This window comes from Oreochromis aureus, linkage group 3 (genome assembly GCF_013358895.1).
Source record: "Oreochromis aureus strain Israel breed Guangdong linkage group 3, ZZ_aureus, whole genome shotgun sequence".
NCBI classification, from domain to species: domain Eukaryota; kingdom Metazoa; phylum Chordata; class Actinopteri; order Cichliformes; family Cichlidae; genus Oreochromis; species Oreochromis aureus.
Window position 1 is genome coordinate 18,707,395 of NC_052944.1, and position 22,178 is coordinate 18,729,572.

The 22,178-nt window shown below is 42.1% G+C and overlaps 1 protein-coding gene across 1 annotated transcript in view; it reads left to right on the forward strand.

Moving 5' to 3' along the window:
• The window catches only part of LOC116333175 (phospholipid-transporting ATPase ABCA1-like), a 172,603-nt gene that overhangs the window by 81,862 nt on the left and 68,563 nt on the right, over nucleotides 1-22,178 (forward strand). The window contains exons 28-33 of the mRNA XM_039609524.1: nucleotides 22-45; nucleotides 595-734; nucleotides 5,242-5,369; nucleotides 10,513-10,611; nucleotides 11,211-11,400; nucleotides 21,756-21,850. Coding sequence (XP_039465458.1) covers nucleotides 22-45; nucleotides 595-734; nucleotides 5,242-5,369; nucleotides 10,513-10,611; nucleotides 11,211-11,400; nucleotides 21,756-21,850 — 676 coding nt within the window. The remainder of the gene's footprint in view (nucleotides 1-21; nucleotides 46-594; nucleotides 735-5,241; nucleotides 5,370-10,512; nucleotides 10,612-11,210; nucleotides 11,401-21,755; nucleotides 21,851-22,178) is intronic.

The following is a 22,178-nucleotide window of genomic DNA, read 5'->3' on the forward strand; positions in this document are numbered from 1 at the left end:
TTTTTTTTGTTTCTCATCTAGAAAAGTTCACAAGTAAAGTTGAAGGTAAGTACTCTCTTTTGTCCTCAATGGTTTGATCTTCACAACTGTTATTTTTTTCACATCACACCCTTTGTTCCTCGGTTATTAATTTGATTTAGTTTGGCTTCAGTTTGATTGTTTCTCCTCAGGTGAGACTGCATAATACCAAAAAAACTCACTTTCAAGCAGGCTTCCCTTTCACTACGCATTATCTCACCTGTCTTTTACACCTTAAATGTGCGCTTTTCATCACAAAACTGGCCTTTGATTCAAACTGTTTTGCAAATTTTTTTGTAAAAAAAAAAAAAAATCATTCTTATTAATGAAAATATGTCAAACAAAAGGTGTCCAAGGCCTGTGTTTGTCAGTGTTTTCCTTTTGAGTCAGGCCCAGATACATGAAATGAAAAAAAAAACTAAAATTGCCACTTTGAAGAATGAGCCAGTGCAGCTGGCCAGTTTAACACTTAAGTTATATTTGATCAGCCTATTAGTGGTGCTGAAAAGCATGCTCAGCAGATCTTTTACATAGGCATAGATGATAAATAATGCTGAAGGTTAACGTCTATTCCAGACATAAGGAAGAGCCCCAGTGACAGCGGGACGGGATCCACGGTCATCACCGGACGGAAGCTGATCAGACAGCAGTTCCTGGCGCTCTTTATTAAGCGCTTCCACCACGCCCGAAGGAGCCGCAAAGGACTCATTGCCCAGGTAATGGCCTCAGTCTGTCATATTGATGGATTGAAGGGTTATGCTAGTAGGGTTGCATGGGAGGATCAAGGTAGGATTGCGCAAAATACATGTTAGCTTTCAAAATCAGTTAATGGCATATGTGATAGAGTGAGCTCATTTAAAACCTGGATGGAAGACTCATCCATCTTGATGGAGTCAATAGTTTAACGGGGTTTAAAATGTTGGGAGAGAAATCGACACTGACGGCAGAATATGAGCGTTGAAAAATGTGAACGGCGGCGTCCAGGATGATGTAGCGTCGTGTCAGTAAAGTGCACGTCCAATGATCATCTCTATCTCCCCCATGGCACACGTGGGTGTACCAAAAGCACGCCCAGAGGACAAAAGTCAGGCTGCGATTGGCGCTGTGGAGGAGATTTGAGTGTTTGGATCCAATCAGTCAGTTTCTGTAATTGGAAAAGAAAACGTCAATATCCGAGTCCAGGTATATATTTTTCAGCCTCAGCGTCGCACTTTGAAAGAACAGCACGTCGACTGTAGGCGGGAAGCCGTGAATCCGTTTGTGTGCTGGCTTCAGTTAGCACATCAGTTTCACCTGATCGCCCTGATTGGCACCAGAAAGCCAAAGTGACACCCATGATTTGTTTTTCCTTCATTTCACCGCGTGCTAATCATGTGTTTTCATTAGCCACGTATTAAATGCGATCGCATAACAATTACAGAGATGACAGATTGCCGTTAGCTTATTAAGTGTATGTCTATATTATTTTGCTCCTCATAAACATAATTTCAGAAGTCAAAACCAATAAGCAGACGTAATTTAAACAAGTCAAAACCAATTTCAGTAAACAGCAGTTTTCCAGGTACTTCACTGATTATTTTCTCAACTTGTAAAAAGTGTGTTCTGACCTAAAGTGTGCTTGCGGTCACACACACACAAACTCCTTGCGTACGTAGACGTCGTGCCGTTGCATCATATGTGACAGCTAACAACTAACCGTAGCTGAAAACTAAAGAGTGCAGCTCATCCTTTCCTGTGTGAGAGGAAGGAGGAGAGAGGAGGAGAGCGAGCAGTGTTTCACCTTTGCGAGGTGCAGGCTCTTCTTGTAATTTGCTGCAGTACCAGCCCCCCATTAGTCACTGTCAATCTCGGACGTCCCTCTTTAGTGGGGACGCAGAGCAGGAATAGAAGGATAAGTGTGTGAATGCGGATGTACAAGGGTGCACATTATCTGCAAGGGCACACCTCCCGGCTCTTCCTCTTTATTCATTTGGTTGAAGGGTTTCTTTCCTCCCCACCCCACCCCCGCCCTGTCATGTCAACAGCTCCCATTGTCAGCAGATATGATTGTGTAGTGAGGTAATCTGCTCCAATACAAATGGTTAGGGGAATATAAAAGAGATTACGGTGAGAAACACAAAAGGAGTGATTTATGGGGCTGGAAGTTGGGGACGGGTGAGTCTTGGCAGTGTCAGAATCGGGCAGAGGCGGTTATTGGTTATGTGGTGGCGCCGAGGACTTGAAGGCTTCTTGTGTTTGGGGCTCACTCTGAACTGAACTGACTGCAACTCCCCATTTAAGCACTAACAGGAAAATAGTTGATAAAGTATTAATTTGTTTAATTATATTTTCTTTTTGTTTAAAGTTGTGGATATTAACTTTTATTGGCAATAACAAGCACTTTAGTGTGTGGAGCAATTATGTTCATTTCCAGCTCTGTATTTCTATTATTGGTCTTGACTAGAATAGCGTTACATGAGGAAGAGACCAAAATAACTATTATTAATCTTATACTGGGGCTTGAGCTTGGTGCAGTTCATACCTTTTATTTAATGTCCTTCTGATTGGCTGCCCCTCTAAAACAGAAGGCTTGAAGAGCATGTAGGTGCTCACAGCTAGAGCTATGGGCCTATGTATCTACTCCCGCTCACATTTACAGCAGCACAAAGCTTTCAGTCCACAAAGATTACATGTAAATACACTGATTTACATTATCTGACGCTTCAGCCATGTGTTAATATGAATATTCACCACTGTATATATGTATATAGACTCATTGGCTTTATTAGGTGCATCCGTTCAGCTGCTTGTTGATGCAACATTAATATTAAGCCAATCACATGGCAGCAACTCAGTACGTTTAGGCATGCAGACGTGTTTAAGCCAACCTTCTGAAGTTCAAACTCAACATCAGAATGAGGTGATTTAAGTGACTTTGAAGGTGACGTGGTCGTTGTTGGTGCCAAACGGATCCATGGGAGAAAATGCCTCGTTGATGCCAGAGGTCAGAAGAAAATCAGACTGATTTAAGCCGAGCAGTCAATGCAACAGCCACTTGTTACAACCAAGGTATGCAGAAGAGCATCTCTGAGCCTTTAAGCAGATGGGCTACAGCAACAGAAGACCACACAACGGGTGACACTTACGTCAACTAAGAACAGAAAAATGAGGCTATAGTTTACACGGGCTCACCAAACTTGAACAATAGAAGGCTGGAAAGACGCTCTATCTGCTTTTGATTACCACTGCGAGATTCAGATGGTCGGGTGACAATTTTGCAAAAATAAACACAAAGCATGGATCCATCCTGTCTTGTATCAATGGTTCAGGTGCAGATCTCCTGACGGATACTTCCACCAGGTAAAGTCTAACCATCTCCATCTGGATTCCTAAACATGACAATGAGTTCACTGCACTCAAATGACCTCCACAGTCGCCAGCTCTCCCTCCAACAGAGCACCTTTGGGATGTCCTGAAGCGTGAGATTGACATCACGGATTTGGAGCAACTGTGCGATGCTTTCAAGTCAAGGTGGTCCAAAATCTCTGAGGAGGTTTCCAGCACCTTGTTTGCCAAATGTCTAACCCGGTACTAGCAAGCTGTACCTAATAAAGTTACTGTATACGATGGAAAACAAGGGAAAACATAATATCCCTCTTTAAGACTACAGAAAAATATTCAATGAGCTGCTATTATCCACTTTAATGCAAGCTGTGGCATTAAATTTATTATTCACCGGTGTAATTGGATTGACACGAATGGTTGTTTTGGAGAAGTCTGTTTGTAATGAGGCTTTTGACTTTGCTGCAAAAAGAAAAACACACACACACACACACAACCAACACATCTTATTCATGTTGTGTTTTTACCCATTTTGCATATAATCCCATCCTCTACTTTAAATCCCCTCCAAACTTGAGAATGCGATAAACTCATGCATTGTTCATGTGAGTGCTTTGGCTTTGTGAGCATAATGACTTCTCCCTGTTTTTTTGCCGATTTCTCTCAATGGAAGAAGTGCCAGCTGTCACCTGCAATTACTGCCGAGAGAGGGAGGGAGAGCGAGGGAGCAACAGAACAAGAATAGTTCTTTCTTTCTGCGGTCTGCCATTAAGCTTTTCAGTCTCATTGCTGCTCTTTATCTTCCCTCCAAGCACATTTCCGTGGCCATAGCTCCATGTAGTAAATTCAGGATTTCAATTGTAGCATCTTGAATTGGCCCTGCAAATTGCATGCCCCGCAATTAATCAAGTGTGTGCAAACCTCCCCTTTGCTGCCGAGCGCACCCCGACCTATGAATGATTAAACAGTAAAGATATCTCGCACTCCCCCCACACACACAGACCTTTTTGTCAGCTCTAACAATATAATGAAAAGCAAATTACATGATGAAGAAAAGAGGATTTGGAGGGTGGGGGGTGGGGGGTAGTATTGTTGCATCTGTTTTTTTTGTGTTTTTTTTTAAAACACACACACAGACACACACACACCCTCAAGACAAGAGAATTGCGAGAAACTAATTACATCAGAGTGGCCAGATGATGGTGGCAGTGTTGGAAGTGTTTAATCAAACTCATAAAGCATGGAGAAGTGCCCAAACAAGTTGGCGGGGAGCATATTAATGTGTACACATTATTGCGTCGGTGCCCCGCCGCTGTTGATCGCATCAGTCCGGACCGCGCCGCGTGGAATGCAATAACACCGCAGCGGCTCGGTGGAGACGCGGCGGTGAAATCGATCTCTCGTCGACCGTTCCGAGTGCATAAAACGCGCAGGGATCCTATAACGAATGCATAATAATGATTGTTTTTATTTGTTTAAAAGGAATCTGGCTCCGATTCCGTCCACCCGCTGCGTGCTGTGACATTATATTGGCGATAAAACGAATCCAACTCGCTTCCTGCATCTGTGCAGAAACTGTGCAGCACATTCATGATTAAATGAAACTTCAAGGCTTAAATATAAAAAAAAAAGGAAGCATGAAGGATTTGTGTTTCTGATTTTGCTCGAGAAACTTTGGCGAGTAGTAAAACTGTTTCAGTTTCGTTACTTTCTCCTTTTTTTGTCTGCTGCAATTATTTCCCTAGACTTCAGCGAAATCTGTTTTTAATTGATTTCTGTTACATTTTGCTTCAAAAGAGCTTCAGATGTAAGATAAATGTCTCGGGCAGAGCAGAAACTGTTAAAAGGAAAAAAAAAAGAAAGTCTTTTTTTTGACTGTTAAATTTGTCACCATCCTCCTAGGTGGTCTTGCCTGCTTTTTTTGTCTGCCTGTCTCTGATCTTCTCCCTCATCGTCCCGCCGTTCAACGAATTTCCACCCCTGGAGCTGCAGCCCTGGATGTATGGCCTGCCTCAAACCACCTTCTATAGGTAACGTGTTTAAGATGTAGTAATGATTTGTGGTTTTTCTTCAGGTATCAGTTAAAATGGCATTTTAATCGAGTTCTCCCCAGATTCTAATTTAGATTCGAGCGTTAACAACAACCTGTGATTTATTTTATTTTTTTCAAAGTTTAGGAGATACTGCTGCTGAATGATGTCATACAACAGTAACATCAGTAAGGTTATTGCCGTTTCACGAAACCGAATCAACGTGATTTTCACAGCGAAGAAATCTTCCAACAAATGATCTGTACTGTTATCAGAGGCAGATGGGGTCTGAATAATTTAAGGGAGCAGTGGGTAGTTGTAATAGCAGACATGGTTGAGTAGATAAACAAGACACTCTGCAACTGTGTAGGAAAGTTCAACTTCAAAGATGGAAAAATCAAAGCACAAAAAATACAAAAATGTTACAGAAACAGGCCTCGCCGTTTTATTTCTGAGAGATGATCTTGCCGACGACGTCGATCCGGACACCGCCCGTCCTTGGCTGCCGTTCAGCGTCATTGCAAATGAATGGCAAAGCTTGTGACAAGGCCCAGCTCCAGTGGACTTTGAAAGCACTTCAGGAGGCGCGTGTGGCGCGCTGATATGCACCACTGTAAATCACTCCATCTAATATTGCTGTGGTGTTGTTACTACAGCGCCCATTGTAAGCGGATCGTGTAAATGGACCCGTACTTACAGAGAGCTTCTCCTCTAATTGAGCTCTCAAAGCACATTTCATTACAAGCCCCATTCACCAAATCACACACACACAGATCCATACGGTGCTTACTCTATGGCCCCAGCACCTGGACTAAGCCGGGTGACTCGGGTTAGATGGTCCCCTCTAATAACTGCTGAGCCACAGCCGCCCACGGTGATGTCATAGCTTTGCAACTTTGGGGAAGGAGGATGGAAAATAATTGCAGAAATATTTTTGGAAGTCAGGTGAAGTGAAGTGAAAAGAAAATGTTGCCTTTGGACTTAATTTACCATTTTTTGTCTTTTATTATTATTATCTCCACTTTACAGCTTTTCTTTTGTTAGTTTTAGGCAACAGTAATACTTAAATGTTGGGAACAACCCATGCTTTTAAATAGACTTGTTAGAAAAGCCTGAAGGCATACTGAAGTATTCCTCCAATTTTCTTTCCCCCCCCACCCGAGCCTCAAGGATGATGATGATGATGATGGCGGTGATGAGCTGGGATTGATTTTATAGTTGAATACCTCCACGTTCACACCAGTAAAGTCAAAATTGCTGTAACATGACCCTTTCGATGTAACAACCCGAGTGCTGCAACAATTTAATCAACATTTGCAGCTTCTGTCAAGGCCAGCGAACTACTCGTAATTCATCCTGCGCTCCTGTGACGAAGAGGTGTTTGTTAGTTATTCAGCCTACAGGTGTTTCATTTCCCTTGGAGGCACTTTGCGGAAATTCGCTCAGAGGATATCGAGGCATAATAGGTAATAAGTGTTGCCTCGTGAGAAAGCGGCTCGTTCAAGACAGAAACGAAACTGTTGGTCGGAGTGAAAATATGATGTAATATAGAGCCTGCATTCTAGTCAGGACTCAGATCATAAACTTTAGATTTTAGTTCGGTTTTATTTCCGTTACCACTAACTGAAACATTTTAATGCTCTTTTGCAGCAGAATTTTACGGTTGCTTTCATAACACTTTATGTAATTACAAATGACACTTCCTGCAGATTCAGTTTATATGACTTGCTTTACCCTCCTGCATCAGTTTACTCTGCTACGTTTTGTGCTTTGTGCTGCTATGAAGTATACGCACGTCTTTCTTTAGACCACAGTTTTGGCATCACATGCTGGACAGGTCAAATATATAAACAGGCAGTTTGAGGACATAGTGGTCTTAATACAGCCACCTATTTTCTGATGATTTCTGATGAGGTGGGGTAAACCCTGGACAGATCAACAGTCTGTATAGAGAGACAGACAATCATGCACACTCACAATCACACCTACAGCCAATTTTGAATTGCCTGTTAACCAACATGCATGTGGACTGTGGGAGGAAGCTGGGGCACCTGGAGTGATTTCACTCAGGCACAGGGAGAACAGGCAAACTCCACACGGAAAGGCCCCGGCAGACTGGTGGGCTGTGAGGAGAAACAGCTAACCCTTTTTCTAGTTTTCATGCGACCTGTCCAGGATGTTCCCCAAGTGGATAGATAGATGGAGTCACCAGAGTCTTCTTAAAACTTAAAACTGACGGCATTGTTACCAGCAGCCCTAGAACTTGTCACTGCACTTGGAGTTGTTAATAAGTCATTTAAAAAGTCTTTTAAAGTGCACAGTGAGGTTTTAGGTGATTCTCACATACACGAAAAGCCATTTAAAAAGTGCAACTGAACCATTTATTCTTTTTTTCGTTTTTTGCCTTTGCCGAAATGCAGTGCCGTCTCTCTCCGTGGTCCTGAAACAGACAAGCGTTAGTCTCGCTCTGTCCGTGGTGCTGATTCATTCAAGTCTCTTTCCACAGTGCTGAAATCCAAAACATGCTGTATAAAAAACAAAAAACAAAACAAAACATGATTTAAATTTGAAGTTACTTTTTTTATTTTTACATAAATGCTCATTTAGAATTTAATAGTTGGGACATTTGCTCTGTGGACCGACAGGTTTTTTTTTTCTATTCTGTGTCGTCACGTGGCCTTCATTTGACTTTCTGCAGTTATCTTCAGTTCATCTCTGCTGTGTCATTTTGACTAGATAAACTCTTCATTAGTTCCGCTGTTTCTGTGTGTATGCACAAGTCTTCGTTTTACAACCGTCCAATAGTTTTATTATCTTTAATAACATGGTAACCCAGCCATTGTTAATAGCAAAACAGATGGCTGCACATAATCCATTTTTACAATCGGACCACTTCAATTGCGCTCGCTGGTGGCCAAGAAAATGACCGCGTGACCTTCACGGAGACGCCTCTAAATGAGACAATGAACACTGTATTAATCCAAACGGTTGGCCGGGCTGTGGCCACTGCTGGCAGAAAGCCATCGCTGTGGTCGCTATGAAACACAGTGTTTTAACTCCCACAGTACCCTTAAGATAAAGGGCAGCGTGTGTGTGGTTAGTAATGAGAACAGGATTGGAATGTGAAGACTGTTTAACTGAGACAGGTCTTAGATATGTACAGGACACTGGGATAATAATGAAAGGCTTCGAGGAGCCCGTGCTGTACACAGAATCTCGATCAGGCTCATATCGGCTCGTGCTTGCACTGAGCTCGGTGTAGAGACATCATCGCTTTACAGTCGATAATGTTTAAATAAGTGATGTCAAAGAAGTTTTGACTCTCTGGCCGAAAAACAGAGTTGGTAAACTCAGAGATTTTTCTCTCATTCTCAGTTAAGATAACTCCAGCGGGACCGAGCATTGCTATTGAGCATTTCAACACATCTAATCCTCCAGGCAGCGCGTTTCATTTCCTCTCAGGAGTTCTTGAATGTAAAGATTTGTTTGGCATTAATGGTCACTCCAATCTTCTCTTCTTTGCCAATATGGAAAACGAATTAGACAACACTCTGAATGCCCCAATCAAGTGCTACAGGAGACGACAGACAGGACTTCTAAAACAAATATCTATAGAACCTCAGATATATGGGTTTTTCTGTTTCACTATTGATGGCAGATTTAACAGATTTATAACAGTCATGTTGTTTTGGATTGGCAGAACAGCAGGATCATCAAGCTGACTAAGATTATAATCACTCTCTGAAGTTTATTCCTAAATATGTATTTAAGACCTTATAAAAAGTCTTAAAAGTTACATAATGTTACTGCTCTTCAGTCTTTTATATATCTCCACAAAACTATTAATAATAAATTATTATTAATTATGACATACAATAACTAATATTGTATCTCATGCCTAAATAAAACAAATCCCCGATGCCTGGGACTGTCTGGGGGTTTAATTTTGGCAATACACTGGTGGAACGTGTGTGATGATGATAGCGAAGACTCCCTGCTACCTGCTCTTTAGTCTGTGGAAGTGGGAAGATGCTCATTTAACAAGAAATACCTTAAGAATACACAACCGGCGATTAGACTGCCAACTATAGAGTGAGGAGCTTGGTCGCTACTCCTCCACACTGAAAGAAGCCAGTTGAGGTGGTTTGGGTATGTGATCAGGGCGTCTTCTGGACAACTCCTAGGCCTAGGTGAAGTTTTTCAGGCATGTCATACTAGGAGGAGGCCTTAGGTCAGGGGTGTCCAACTCCAGGCCTCGAGGGCCGGTGTCCTGCAGGCTTTAGATCTCACCCTGGGCCAACACACCTGAATCAAATGATTAGTTCATTACCAGGCCTCTGGAGAACTTCAAGACATGTTGAGGAGGTAATCTAACCATTTAAGTCAGCTTGCTGGATCAAGGACACATCTAAAACCTGCAGGACACCGGCCCTCGAGGCCTGGAGTTGGACGCCCCTGCCTTAGGGTAGACCCACAACATGGTTAGACCGCTGCCGCCATGACCTGGGCTAGACAAGCGTCAGAAAAAGGATGGATGGACACCGACATGGCTTTAAGCTGGTGAATTAACACTTCCCCTGCTAGAGTAAAAGTGTTGATCCATCCTTCATGATTTGTATTTTGCTTCCAAAGTGTCTTTTTTTAAAAAGAATTTTGTCTTCACTGACCTCTAAATGACAAAAGCAGTAAAAAAAGACACCTACCTCAAGAGCCGAACAGAACAGCAAAGAACAAAATTTTAAACTGTATCTTTAAGGACTTTTTTTTTTTTTTTTTTTACCATCAGCCTGTCACAAAAACACTGTTTATTTCTGAATGTGTTTCCTTATAACGAGCAGATTTTCAGTTGTGATTTGTGCACAGTTTGACCTAAAAGGGACATTTAAACAGTCTTTAAATTTTACTTCACCCGTAGACACCCTGTTCTCATGTTCCCCATTATGCAGCGATTCTGCCACCACAGGCCATTGTCCAAGTTCATTCTCTTTCATAATGCCTATTTAATTCTTGTTTGTCTGTTTTATTGACATTGTGACAGACTGGCTGGCGCTCATGGATTAAATTGCTATGTGGACCTTCTGTGAGAGATTAAACTGAAATATCTAATGAGGAATTTTTCATTATTATATGCTGAATTTTACAGCAACGATGGGCCAGGAAATACTGAGGTGTCCCAGGTGGTGGAAAGCTTGTTGAACAACCCTGGCTTTGGGACACGCTGCATGAAAGGAGACCCTATACCGTAAGTACGCTGGGTATACACGAGTCGCAAATTAAGAATCCAGCCAAACATCAAAACCAAATGATACTGACAGAGTCTGAATCTTTGCAAGCTGTGTATGTTTGGCGAGTTGTTATGCATGCGTGTATGAGCCTCTTTCCGACAAATCCAGCAGCAGGCATGGAGCTAGCAAAAAAAATGCTTGGCAGGATTTTGAAAACCAATTTGTAAAAACAAATTTGATCAATAAATAATGAGCTTTCTCCACAGTCTTGATCAGGATAAGCTGAATAATGAATACCTGTTTAAACCTATGAGATGGAAATTTTAAAGCGTTCGGAGTCCTCGGAAGTTCTTGTTTACGGCAGCCGCTCTGAATGGCCTGTTGTGCATGCATTATTAAAACACAAACTGTAATCTTTTAATTAAGTGGTTATTTTCCAGGAGTCTTGAAAATATAAAGCTGTATTAAAATGATGATAAAGCTTTGCTACTGTTATGATTTTTCCCCCCAACAGCACCAGTATTTAAGAAAAAGTGGAAATAAGGCATACAGTGATGGATGATGGTGACAGGGGTGATCGGTTGCCAGTGAAATATTCATGTTTATTTTCCTGCAGGAATCTACCTTGTTCCTCCACGGGGTCTGATTGGCTCACTCCCTCCGTGGATCAGTCAGTCGCTGACATCTTTCTGAATGGGAACTGGAGCATGTCTAACCCCTCCCCCGGCTGTGAGTGCGGCACTCCTAAACGGACAATGATACTGCCCGACTGCCCGCCCGGTGCGGGCGGCCTCCCTCCGCCACAGGTTAGTCTCCGACTCCGGAAATCGTGTCTCTCTGTGGTGCGGTGGGTGGATCGGCCCGTACTGTATGTGAATTTACGGATTTATGAGATCGATCATGTGCAACAGTGAATGTGTCAGTATCTGTCTGAGGTCTGTTGAGCAAGACATGGAAGCGCTGCCTATTCCCACTGTACCCAGCTGGATGTGTAGCGTTTTTCCCCCTTTTTGGTAAAATGCATACATTTACTGAATGTGTGTCATGGAGGGATAAACTGCAGTAAGAGAGCGGAGTGGTCTAAATGTAAAAAAATAACTCAGTGACACAACAGTACAATAAAAATGCTTATCATGGAAGCTTTTGGCTTGCAGTCTGAAAGTCCCAGTCAGCATCATTTTGATTTGAGAACGTAAAGGTACTTACTAACAAGGAATTTGCATTGCATTGCAAAATGTAAATCAGCCTTTTGTGCTGCCTCCCTTTTTGTGAACTAGCGAGCATGCATGAAAATGGGGCCAAAATTGATTCCACTGAAAATACACCGACTTGGCCATTGCAAGTGATTCAGTTTGTTCCACACACCTGTTAAAATTCTCTTTAAATAAACCCATAGTGTGTCCTTTCAGATATACCCCAACTTTTCTACCTTGTAGAGTCCCTTAGGACATTTCATAGCATGCAGTTCCCGAATAGAATCTGCAAAGGACCTCACCTTTTCTGCTCAAACCCCAAAGTCCTGAGCACTTTGACTCTACACGTCAATAGCAATACTCTATGGACCATTACTTTAACACTACACATGGCAGCTGGGGCAAATGTGGCATGGACCTGACCTGAAGGGGTTTGATCCAGGCTGGGATCGATTGACAAGTTAGAGACACAGCGTCATTGTCTACCAGCTGCCACCTGCTGACTGAACCAATCACGGCACAGAGTGAAAGCGGTGTCTCATTTGGAGCTAAATGATTTGCACTGCTGTCTCCCAATGATAATGAGAAATCTAAGCTTGAGAGAGAATGGCTGGAGAAGCTGTCACTGCACTCCAATGTCATTTTATTAGAGATGGCTTTGTCTGTTTGCTCAGGCTTTGTGGCATGTGCCTGCATTTTAAGAGATTAGAATTTGAATGGCTCATGGCTAACCCCGGCTAAATCTGCCAATATTTTCTTCCTCTTGGAGACTTATGACGGTTGAGAATTTGTTTGTAGTAGTTTACCCTAGATAGAGGGTGGAAATGAGCAGGGGAGTGTTGATTGCTACTGCCTGAGGTTTGGCTTTGAAGTATTACAATTACAGAAGCTAATTCACAGTTTTACATTTGGATCTTTATTTCTAGACGTGGAGGTCTGTGCTGATTAGTCCTGCAAGGCTGAGTGTCGGCATATTGTTATTATTATTATTTTTTAAATTTCTCCCGGTTTTGCATGGGCTTGCGTTAGCCCAGTGACAATGACATGCTACTTTTGGATACTGGATAATATTTTGGTGAGTGGGCAGCCCAGTAATTACTGTTTTTCCCCTGAAGGTTTGCAGGTAAGCCAGCAGATGCCAACTTCCAATGATATCCAGGTGGATCGTGACATCAGATTTTTACTCTACAATTTTCAAACACTGTTGATCAAAATGTTTTTAACACAAACACCAGAAATAACTCATGTTGGTGAGCTAGCTCAGGTAGCCTCACAGGTTTCTTCCTGTTAAAAGGGAGTTTTTCCTTCCCGCTGTCACCAAAGCACTTGTTTTGATCTGATTGTTGGAGTTTTCTCTGTTTTCTCTGTGTTATAATGGAGTCTTTAACACGCGATATAAAACACTTCAGGAAGTTTTGTTGTGATTTGTTGCTATATAAATAACATTTAGTTGAATTGAACTGAACTGAGAGAAACAAAACAGTAAGTTTCCTCAGTGTGGTTTAAGCTGTCAACTTCTGTGGTTTAGGTTTTAAACAGTAATTGCAATATCAGTTTTTCAAAGCACTTATAGCCTTGGTTCAGTGAGGAGAAAATTTACAATCCTAATTGAGGCGCATGAACTGAAATGGTTTAATTTGATAATTGCTGTGACACTTCCTCTCAAACCTTTGATGCATTTGGAGACGTCATATTGGAAGTGCTAAGAGACCGCGGTTAAAAAAAGAGTAAAATTGCAAAGTCGATAACCTCCAACAAGCACGACATTAAATGATATTCTCTAAAACTACTGGGCTCATTTGCCGCTCATTTATTCCCCTACCTTATTCCTTTCACTCCCCCTATATACAGCACCACTCTGCAATCAGCGCACTTTCACACTCTGCATTGATCTGTAATTCTTTGTTGAACTTGTGAGTCTCGCCGTGTGCTCCTTTCCATGACACGGCCCTCCAGGGCCATTTAAAAGGAGCACCTGTCCACGAATCATGCTAAAGGATGATCGTTGAGACAGTAAAACAAGAGTAGTGCCCTTTGTGTAACCTTTTCCCATCCCTGATGTTCCGTCTTAGCTCATGACAGCACTGTCAGGAGTCCCCCATTTGTTGAGGCGTTATTCTTGTCTTTGTATCCTCCCGATAGCCCCGCTAAGCTATGAAGGGCTTTCTTTCCCAAGCCTAATTTTTCATTTTTGCTCTTTTCCCCTTATCTCCATGTGCTTCTCAATTTTCAAACAACCCCTGTCCTTTTTCTTGCTCCTACTTTGGTGCTTAACTGAATTTCTACTTTATCGTGTCGTACTGTAAGTGGCTGGTCGTTTTAGTACACTTAGCCACAGTAAAAAGACCATTTGTGAAGGCCGGTTCTGGCCTGGATCTTGTTAAATTCACTTGCGTCATTTCTCATTTATTTATAAAATCTAATTTGTTCCAATCCAGGTCCTGTAAATGGACTTTACTTTTTCCACGGAAACAACCTTGAGGATTCTAAGTTTTTATTGTACAATCTGCCACTAAAACTACTTTAAATTTAAGATGAGAATAGAGCAGAAGGGGAAGAAATAAAGTTAGTGGAGAATCAGACAACGATAGAAAAGAGGAACACATTAGATGTGCATCCCTCTAGCACAGTAGCAACACCAATGGCACAAATGACACAAAGGCCTGTAATTTCCAGATGTCCACGACTATACTTATAAACAAGCCATACCTGTGTCATGGAAAACAAATTGGAAGAGGAAGTTTAAAAAATCTGAATGTGAGAGTCACAAACATGAGAAATCAGGAAATGCAGAACAAGCCACAGTAGCAGTAATCACAGTGGCCAAAATAATCGACGCCAAGGACATCCTAAAAAACATACAAGCAGGTGCCTCACACTCGGCACAGGGGCATTCTGCAGAAAGTGAAATTACTTTCAGCTCACACAGCATGAAGGACACGGCGTATACAGACAGAAGATTAAACTTCGCTAAACATCATGAACAGCAGTCTGATTAGTATTGGGAGCACATTCTTTGACCAGATGAAACCGTGATAAATTAGTGCAATGATGTGGTTCGCATGCTTTCACCTGGCCAGGACTTAGCGCAGTGAAATGCAAAATCCTGAAGTAAATCACAGAGATCGGTGTGTGGTGATAACTAGCTGAGTGCAGAACGAGCGCAGAGACTGTGGGGTGCATTCATCAGCCCCTGAAAAAGCAGCTCCCACTCAATCAAACTTCTTTGCAGACTTCACTTAGACACGCGTGATTCTCCCCACATTGCATTTGTCTGCGATGCATCACGAATATGAATTTAACCAAACATTTGCCACCCACTTTCCTTTTCTGGCAATCAATTATTAGATAAGGCACGAAGGAATTAAAGTAAGATTGTGAGAGGGTCCATTTGAGCACAAGCCAGGAATATTTCCTAAACACAACCAAGCAGCTTTTTCTGCAGAAGTGAGTGAACAGTGAGCAAAAAAAGCTTTAATAGTTTAGTTTCTTGGACATTAGGAAGGTATTTTGCTGGGAAAATAGCTTCATTTAATTGTTAAACACTGCAGTTTAGTTTTTATACAGGATTGCAAAAAGGTCATAGACACTGTACACAAGTTTCTAATCAGGAAAAAAGGGAAAAGTGTGACTTTGCTATCATGAAACGCAGAGATTGAGGAGCCAGAATGCAGACTCTGAAGACAGACAGAATGAACTAAAAGCAAACCTTTATTTAGGCATATGCAGATGATAAAAACACAACAAAGCTAAGAAGCAAGCAAAAAAGCAGACAGGAACATACACAACAAAGGACAAAGGGGAGACAGCACTATTATATACACACAGACAGAGTAATCAGGTAATTGAACAGAGGAGGGTGACGAGATGTAGCTGAAAACAATCAAGATGTAGCTGAAAACAATCCAGACAATCAAGACAAGAGGAGAGAAGAAAACTAATGCTTTGTTGCCGATGCCTCAGAAGTTGGACGTTGAAGCTCAGGAATGACGTCACTCAGTTTGCTTCAGCAGTAAAGTCGGAAAAGCGAGGAAAAAACAGACTTACTTACTTCTTTACTTCTTAGCTAAACCATTCGTGCAGCAAATGCACATCAGAGCAATACTTAGTTTTGTGTGCTTAAAAACACTGCGGCAGCACTTCCTGGTCAGTGCTTTGTAACACTGTGGCAAATTAAAAGTTTATCCTTTCACTGCTGTTTACTTTCAGTGCCGTCTTGGATTATTGACTCAGGGTTGGTGGAGATGCTCCAACCGTCCGGGTTGGAAATCTCAGAAATTCAGTTTAAATACGACACACAAGGGACAGCTGCCTATCAAAGTAACCAGGAAGTGAGTAACCAAAACTAAAAACAGGGAAATTCGGACACAATAGGAAATTTAGCATGAGATAAAGACACAGAGAACGTTATAAAAAAAAGGTATAGCGACACAACCTCTTCACGAGAAACCAATTGTCTACCTGGACATTTGCACAATCCTCGTATCTCCCATGCTAAGATTTAGTGCTGTGGTATAGGCTAAAAGTTACACATTAATTATTTAAAAAATAAAATGTTTGAATTGCAGGGGGAAAAAAGCTCGTTATGATGTAAACACGAATAATTGTTAGTGAGTTTTTAGTTGTGTAAGAGCCGATATCCCACTGTTAAACCTGCACAGGTGCTTATCCACTTCTCTTGTATAGAACTGTGACCCCAAGCCCTCAACACTTCGTTCTCCAACCTCTGAAGCCTCCCTGCTGTTAACTGCAAGTCTACCAGTGGGTCGAAACATAGGCTTTAGTGTTTGGTATACAGCGTAGCGCATAAGGTCGTGACCACGCTCTTAGTGTTACCGTCCACAGTGGTATGAGTATCATTTTTCACGTGGAGAATTGCTGCCTGTGACGAGTTATAATATCATCACAGATACAGAGATATCCGGACAGATATAAATAATTGAACTTCTGCATATCACATCTTCGCTGCATTGTTTACCTATTGACAGTAGCAGGTTGCACTAAATTGATGTTACTCCGAGGCGTGGACCACCCGTGGAAGCCGAACACATCGTGAGGATGTATTCCCTTTGACCGGAAAGCCTCCCATGTTGAATAAATCATGACAAAGCGTGCCGGCTTCACAGTACTTTTCTTTTTTATCTCTCATCCCGCCGAACCTCCGAATATGCCCTTGAGAAACTACAGAAAATACAAAAGAGAAAAAAGCGTGGACATGGCACCGCAGGAGGTAGTGTGAAATCATTGTTTCCATGGTAATGGCAGGCAACAGTAAGCCCTCTATCAATTCTAAGGTATTGACTCTCATTCGCTGGTGATATTTAACCTTCACAGATGAATAGGCCGTCATGCGTGCGGAGGAATTGATAAAGCCGCCACTTTCAATGTATTACGATTGATGTCTTTATCATTTGGAGGCTGGCCTAACTACGGCTTGTTTGCAAATTACTCTCCTTGGCCTCATCTATCAGGCTATTGAAGTAGGGCGTTGGATGGAGAAAAAAACAGATAATTCTGCATGGGAAATCTAACTAGTATTGTGTAACTTTGCTTCTTTAAGGTTTAAGAATTTGCTTAAAAACAAATGCCTTCAAGTGTTTGTTGAACTGAATTTATAATGTAACACAACCTCGGACTTCTCGCTGGTCTGTTCAGTGAGGGTCGGCGAGTCCGCTGTATTTGCAGCATCTTACGTAGTAATTTATTCATGCGGTTCAGTGAAACAATAATGAATCTATAAACCTTCCATATGAGGGCACGTTTTGTCTCTGACAACAGCTGTTGAAGGAATAAATCCAGTTAAGTGCTGATCAACTCCAAACCCCACCAGGTCATCCTCAGCCAATGGCGAACGCAGCATACTGGCACATCCTTTCTCTGCGGGACCCTGCAGATCTGTCACTTTGACTCCAAGCGCATGCAGATTCATTTTGGTGTAAAACGACCTGTCCACGGCCTCCCTCTCAGCAGAACGCGAGAGATGCTCGAAAACAAAAGCAGAAAGGTCATTGACTTGTGAGGCGAGGCAAACGGAGGGTGAGGAAGTCCCTTTGTTGCAGCTAAACAGAAGGAAAAGGGATTTTAGATGAAATTCTTTCACCGGGCTTGTATGTTTGCAGCTCAGTCTTTCATGAGGGGCTTTTGTTGTGGTTAGTAGGTGCCTGTTTGTAAGCCAGGACCGTTAGCTGTTATCTAATGCTCCTGTTCAGCACAGTTTAAACTGATGTGATCCTATGGGACATAATCATGCAGCACAATGAGCACGTTGAGCTGAAAAGCGTCACTCAAAGTATGTGCTGTGACACGGGTACACATGAGTATACAACTGGCCACCTGCCACTAGCAACACATCAGGTTATAATGAGCTGAAGGAGCTCACAACAATGTAGAAGCACATGTTTGTGCGTATGATGATTCAGCAATATATTGCTTCCCTTTTTGCTACCATGACGTTGTGATTATTAATACATTTAAAGTAAGCCAGTAAGTTTAAAATATGCAGTGCTGTGCAAAAAAGCTGTCTTGAGCAATAATCCTTCAGCCTTTCTGAAAATCTTTCAGCGCTTTTCTTTGGACTTTCTTTCCTTTTTCTCTCATGTTCAGCCCAGTCTTTGTATCTGACCATTGGTATACCAGAATCAATTTTAAATTGTATCTTTAGGCGCTTTGTTCTGAGCAGCCGCTTGCGAAAAATAAAAAAAATAAATAAAAAATCATTTGTTCCCATTTCTTTAGTTGAATCTACAAAAAAATGTCAAAGACCGCGCAGTTTGACAGACATAAAATTGTATTTTTGCACCAACAAGGTGATTCCCAAAGAGCCATTAAATGAAAAGTTGACATCACTCAGCGTGGTGTGCAGTGTGTCCTTAAAAACTTGAGGAAATTGGACAAGTGAAGGACAAAAGAAGAACTATCAAGCCTGAAAAAAATACAACTACAGCAGATGAAAATTATCTGAAAGTCATGTCCTTGAGAAATATGGGAAAAAATCCAGCAAAGACCTGACAGAGGATGTGACAGATGCATCGTCCCCTTCAGTGTAGGGACAAAAGGAGCTGAGGTATGCCAGGAGCTTGATTGAAAATCAGTAACAGCAGTTTTTATGGAGTTATGAATCCAAATGTGACATTCTTGAATCAAATCATTGATTGCTGCACCTTTAGCACTGTTAGCTAATGGTGTTAGCTGTGTTAGTTAGCGCTAGCGGTGTTAGCTATTAGCCGTTAGCTATACGGCGAGTGTCTACAGCCATCTGTAAAATGGTGCTTAGCTAAATGTGTTAGTTAGCGGTGTTAGCTATTAGCCGTTAGCTATACGGTGAGTGTCTACGGCCATCTTTAAAACACGGTGGAGGCTCTGTCATGGTTTGGGGCTACATATTAGTCAGTGGTATTGGAGAGCTCCATGTCTTAAAGAAAAGTGGGATTTTGAGCCATCATAAAAAACGTCTGAAAAGATTCTGATTGGCAACAGCTTCTTTTTTCAGCATTAAATGAGTAAAAGCATACCCGGATAGAAAAGCATACAGTTGAACACTCTCAGTGATGGATTAGCCTCCCCAGAGCCCGGACTTTAACATTATTGAAGCATTATCTTCTTCCATTACACAAGTATCATCATGCATTGACACTTGCAGGAGTATTAAATGTTGCAGAACTGCTGTATTGTCATGCTATTGATTGTTATAATGAGTATTGTGATATTGTGGCATGAGTAACTCTGTATTCCCCATCCTCCACAGTATTCAGTGGCAAAACAGGTGACTGTACGATTTGACATATTTAAGCAAGGAAGATTCTTCCCCGAGATTGCTTTTCTTTGTGCGCACCAGATAAACCTCACCTTTGAGGAGCAGCACGATGTAACCGGTGGCAAGATTAATATGAACACAGCACGCTCTCTTATCTCTCCAGTGCTCGAGTATGCCAGCTCATTCAACAGATTTGATTACTCCTCAGTTTACATTTCCCTCACCCCTTCTTGCTTACCTAGCTATCAAGCTGGAGAACTGATGTCGTACAGAATGCCAAACAGACTGAAGCTGTTTCCAGGTAATGAACAAGAGATGCAGACCCAGGTATTACACAATCGCATAATGTCCCCATTTCAGTCTTTTTGATGGGGGATATGGACGGAGGCCAAAATAATTAGACCCATGCCGACTGTATGCCCGGGTATAAACTCATTGTACACACGGTGGAGTGTAAAGCTCTTATTTTTTTTCCCTTGGTTTTGTTTGTTTCTCAGTTCCTGTGGCTTTTTCGAAAGGGAAGCATGTTTGTTCAGAGATAAACCAAGGTTGCCGTGCCGTTCCTCCCCCTTATCTCTGATTCATAAGCCAGATGGGTCCTCTTCTTCCTCTACATTCTCCTTCTGCTTGTTTTTTTTATTTTTTTTGCCTTGCAATTTGAGTTCTCCGCCTCCTTTTCTTTCTCCCATGTCCAATTTTGAATTTAGCTTTCCATCTTCCATAACATTCTCCTCCTTTGCTTTCCTCTCCCATTTGCTTTTTCACAGTTTCTCTAATCTCTCTTCAGATCATCAAAAAAATCAAAAATCTAATGATTTGGTGCGTTTTAGAGCGATACATGGACGCAGAGCCTTCTAACGTAATCTGACATATAATACAAGTGAGAAAGAATGAGTGTAATATGTATAGAGGTACATACTATGTTTGCCCAAAGCTCACACATCAAGCTGTTTGTACACAAGGGCAGATAACCAGTGTAGCTGGGGTGGGTGGTGTTGGTAAACTGCATTTCAGTCCAGGGGTCTCAATTGCACTTTATCAAGGATCACTCTACTAATTAGCATAGTGTTAGCTCTTTAAATAAGCAGGGCTAAAGCAGCTTGGGGTCGTTGTGTGTGTGTCTGTGTGTGCATCACTCTGCACAAGGTGGAGTGTATTCATAGCAATGTGTCGCACCCTCGCTTAATTGGTTGTTTGAATGTACCCATTTATCCACAGAAGGGTATCTAATTAGGGTCCTTTGACATTAGAAACAGCTTTCCCCAGCTTTGGCAGGGGTGTAGATTTCAGCCAGGCTTCCCATAGCTAGGCTTAATTGACTATTATGATAAGAGTTGGGGGGAATGTGCTCTACGGTGGAGTGGATAGATACCACCTGCAGAACGCTCTCGCTCTCTAGCTTTGTTGGGTTTTTTTGTTTTCTCTTTTTCTGGGGCGGGTCGGCCGGAGTCTGCCTGTCTGTCTGTGGTCAGCCTTTCCGCTCAGGATGCTCCACGGCACGCGGGCGAAGCAAAGTGCTTTTATATCCTTTCACACAGTAAATAAAATAAAAGCCACTGCACCTGTTTTGCATGAGCCTGCATCAACAAACACTGCCTTTAGGTTATTTTTGCATTATTAAAGCTACACAGTGTTTGGGAAAGGTCTTCTGCATCTTAAACTCAAAGCTGCTCGAAGCCATGTTTCTATATTAACGATGGATCACCTGACTCAGTGCAATGCACAGAGTGTCAGTGGTGCTGACAAACCCGCGGACGATTATTACAGAGTAGTTCCATGGGGCATTTTCAGCTCATCGCTTTGCTTTTATGGTCTGCAGCTTTAACGTGTTGCTCTGATGAATCTCATTTTTAGCAGCAGGAGGCCGTTGCCTTCAGTGAAAATAAAGGCCTCCAATCAACCCAGCTGTCCAGCAGAAACAGCAGCAAATCAGCAAGCAGCTTCTATTAGCAGGGTCGAAAGGAGAGTGGCTATTGCAGCTGCATTCGTCAGCTGGCCAGAAACACGTCTCTTAATATATCTGTTTTCTAGTACCAACTTATTGGTACGGGGAGGTACCGATAACTTACTTATGAGGTGATCAGTCTGAGTCGGTCTTGTTTTTGGTGCCACCAAGTGGTCCAAAAAACCCTATTTTGACCAAAATAATAAACCAGTAGTTTCAAAAATGCTTCAATTCAACTGTTTTGGGTTTTTTTTTGTCTTTTTTTAACAGAGGATACAGAACACGACAGACACTTTGCTGAATTTAACTGGACGGAATATGACGGACTTCCTGGTCAAGACTTTTGAGAAGTCCGGGAAAACAAGGTAACGTTTATAACTGTGAATGTGTGAGATCAGTGGCTTTGTTCATTTCTTTCATTCTGTCCATTTATTTTGCTGTTGTGATGGCGGTGTGTCTATTTTTAGAAGATCAGCAACGGTAACATGAGCAAAAGGCGAAGTCCTGCACATCGTGCTGTCGTTCCCATCCTTCGTCGTTATGCAGTTATCGTATTCGAGCAAATCCTGCTGGGCCGCTCTGTGATGCACTTCCCTTAACCTGTCATCTCAGTGCGTGAAACCATAAAGAGCAAACTGTCAGTGAGAGGAATGATTCATTGTAAGCGTTAGGCTGGTGTGTTTGTTCAGCCCT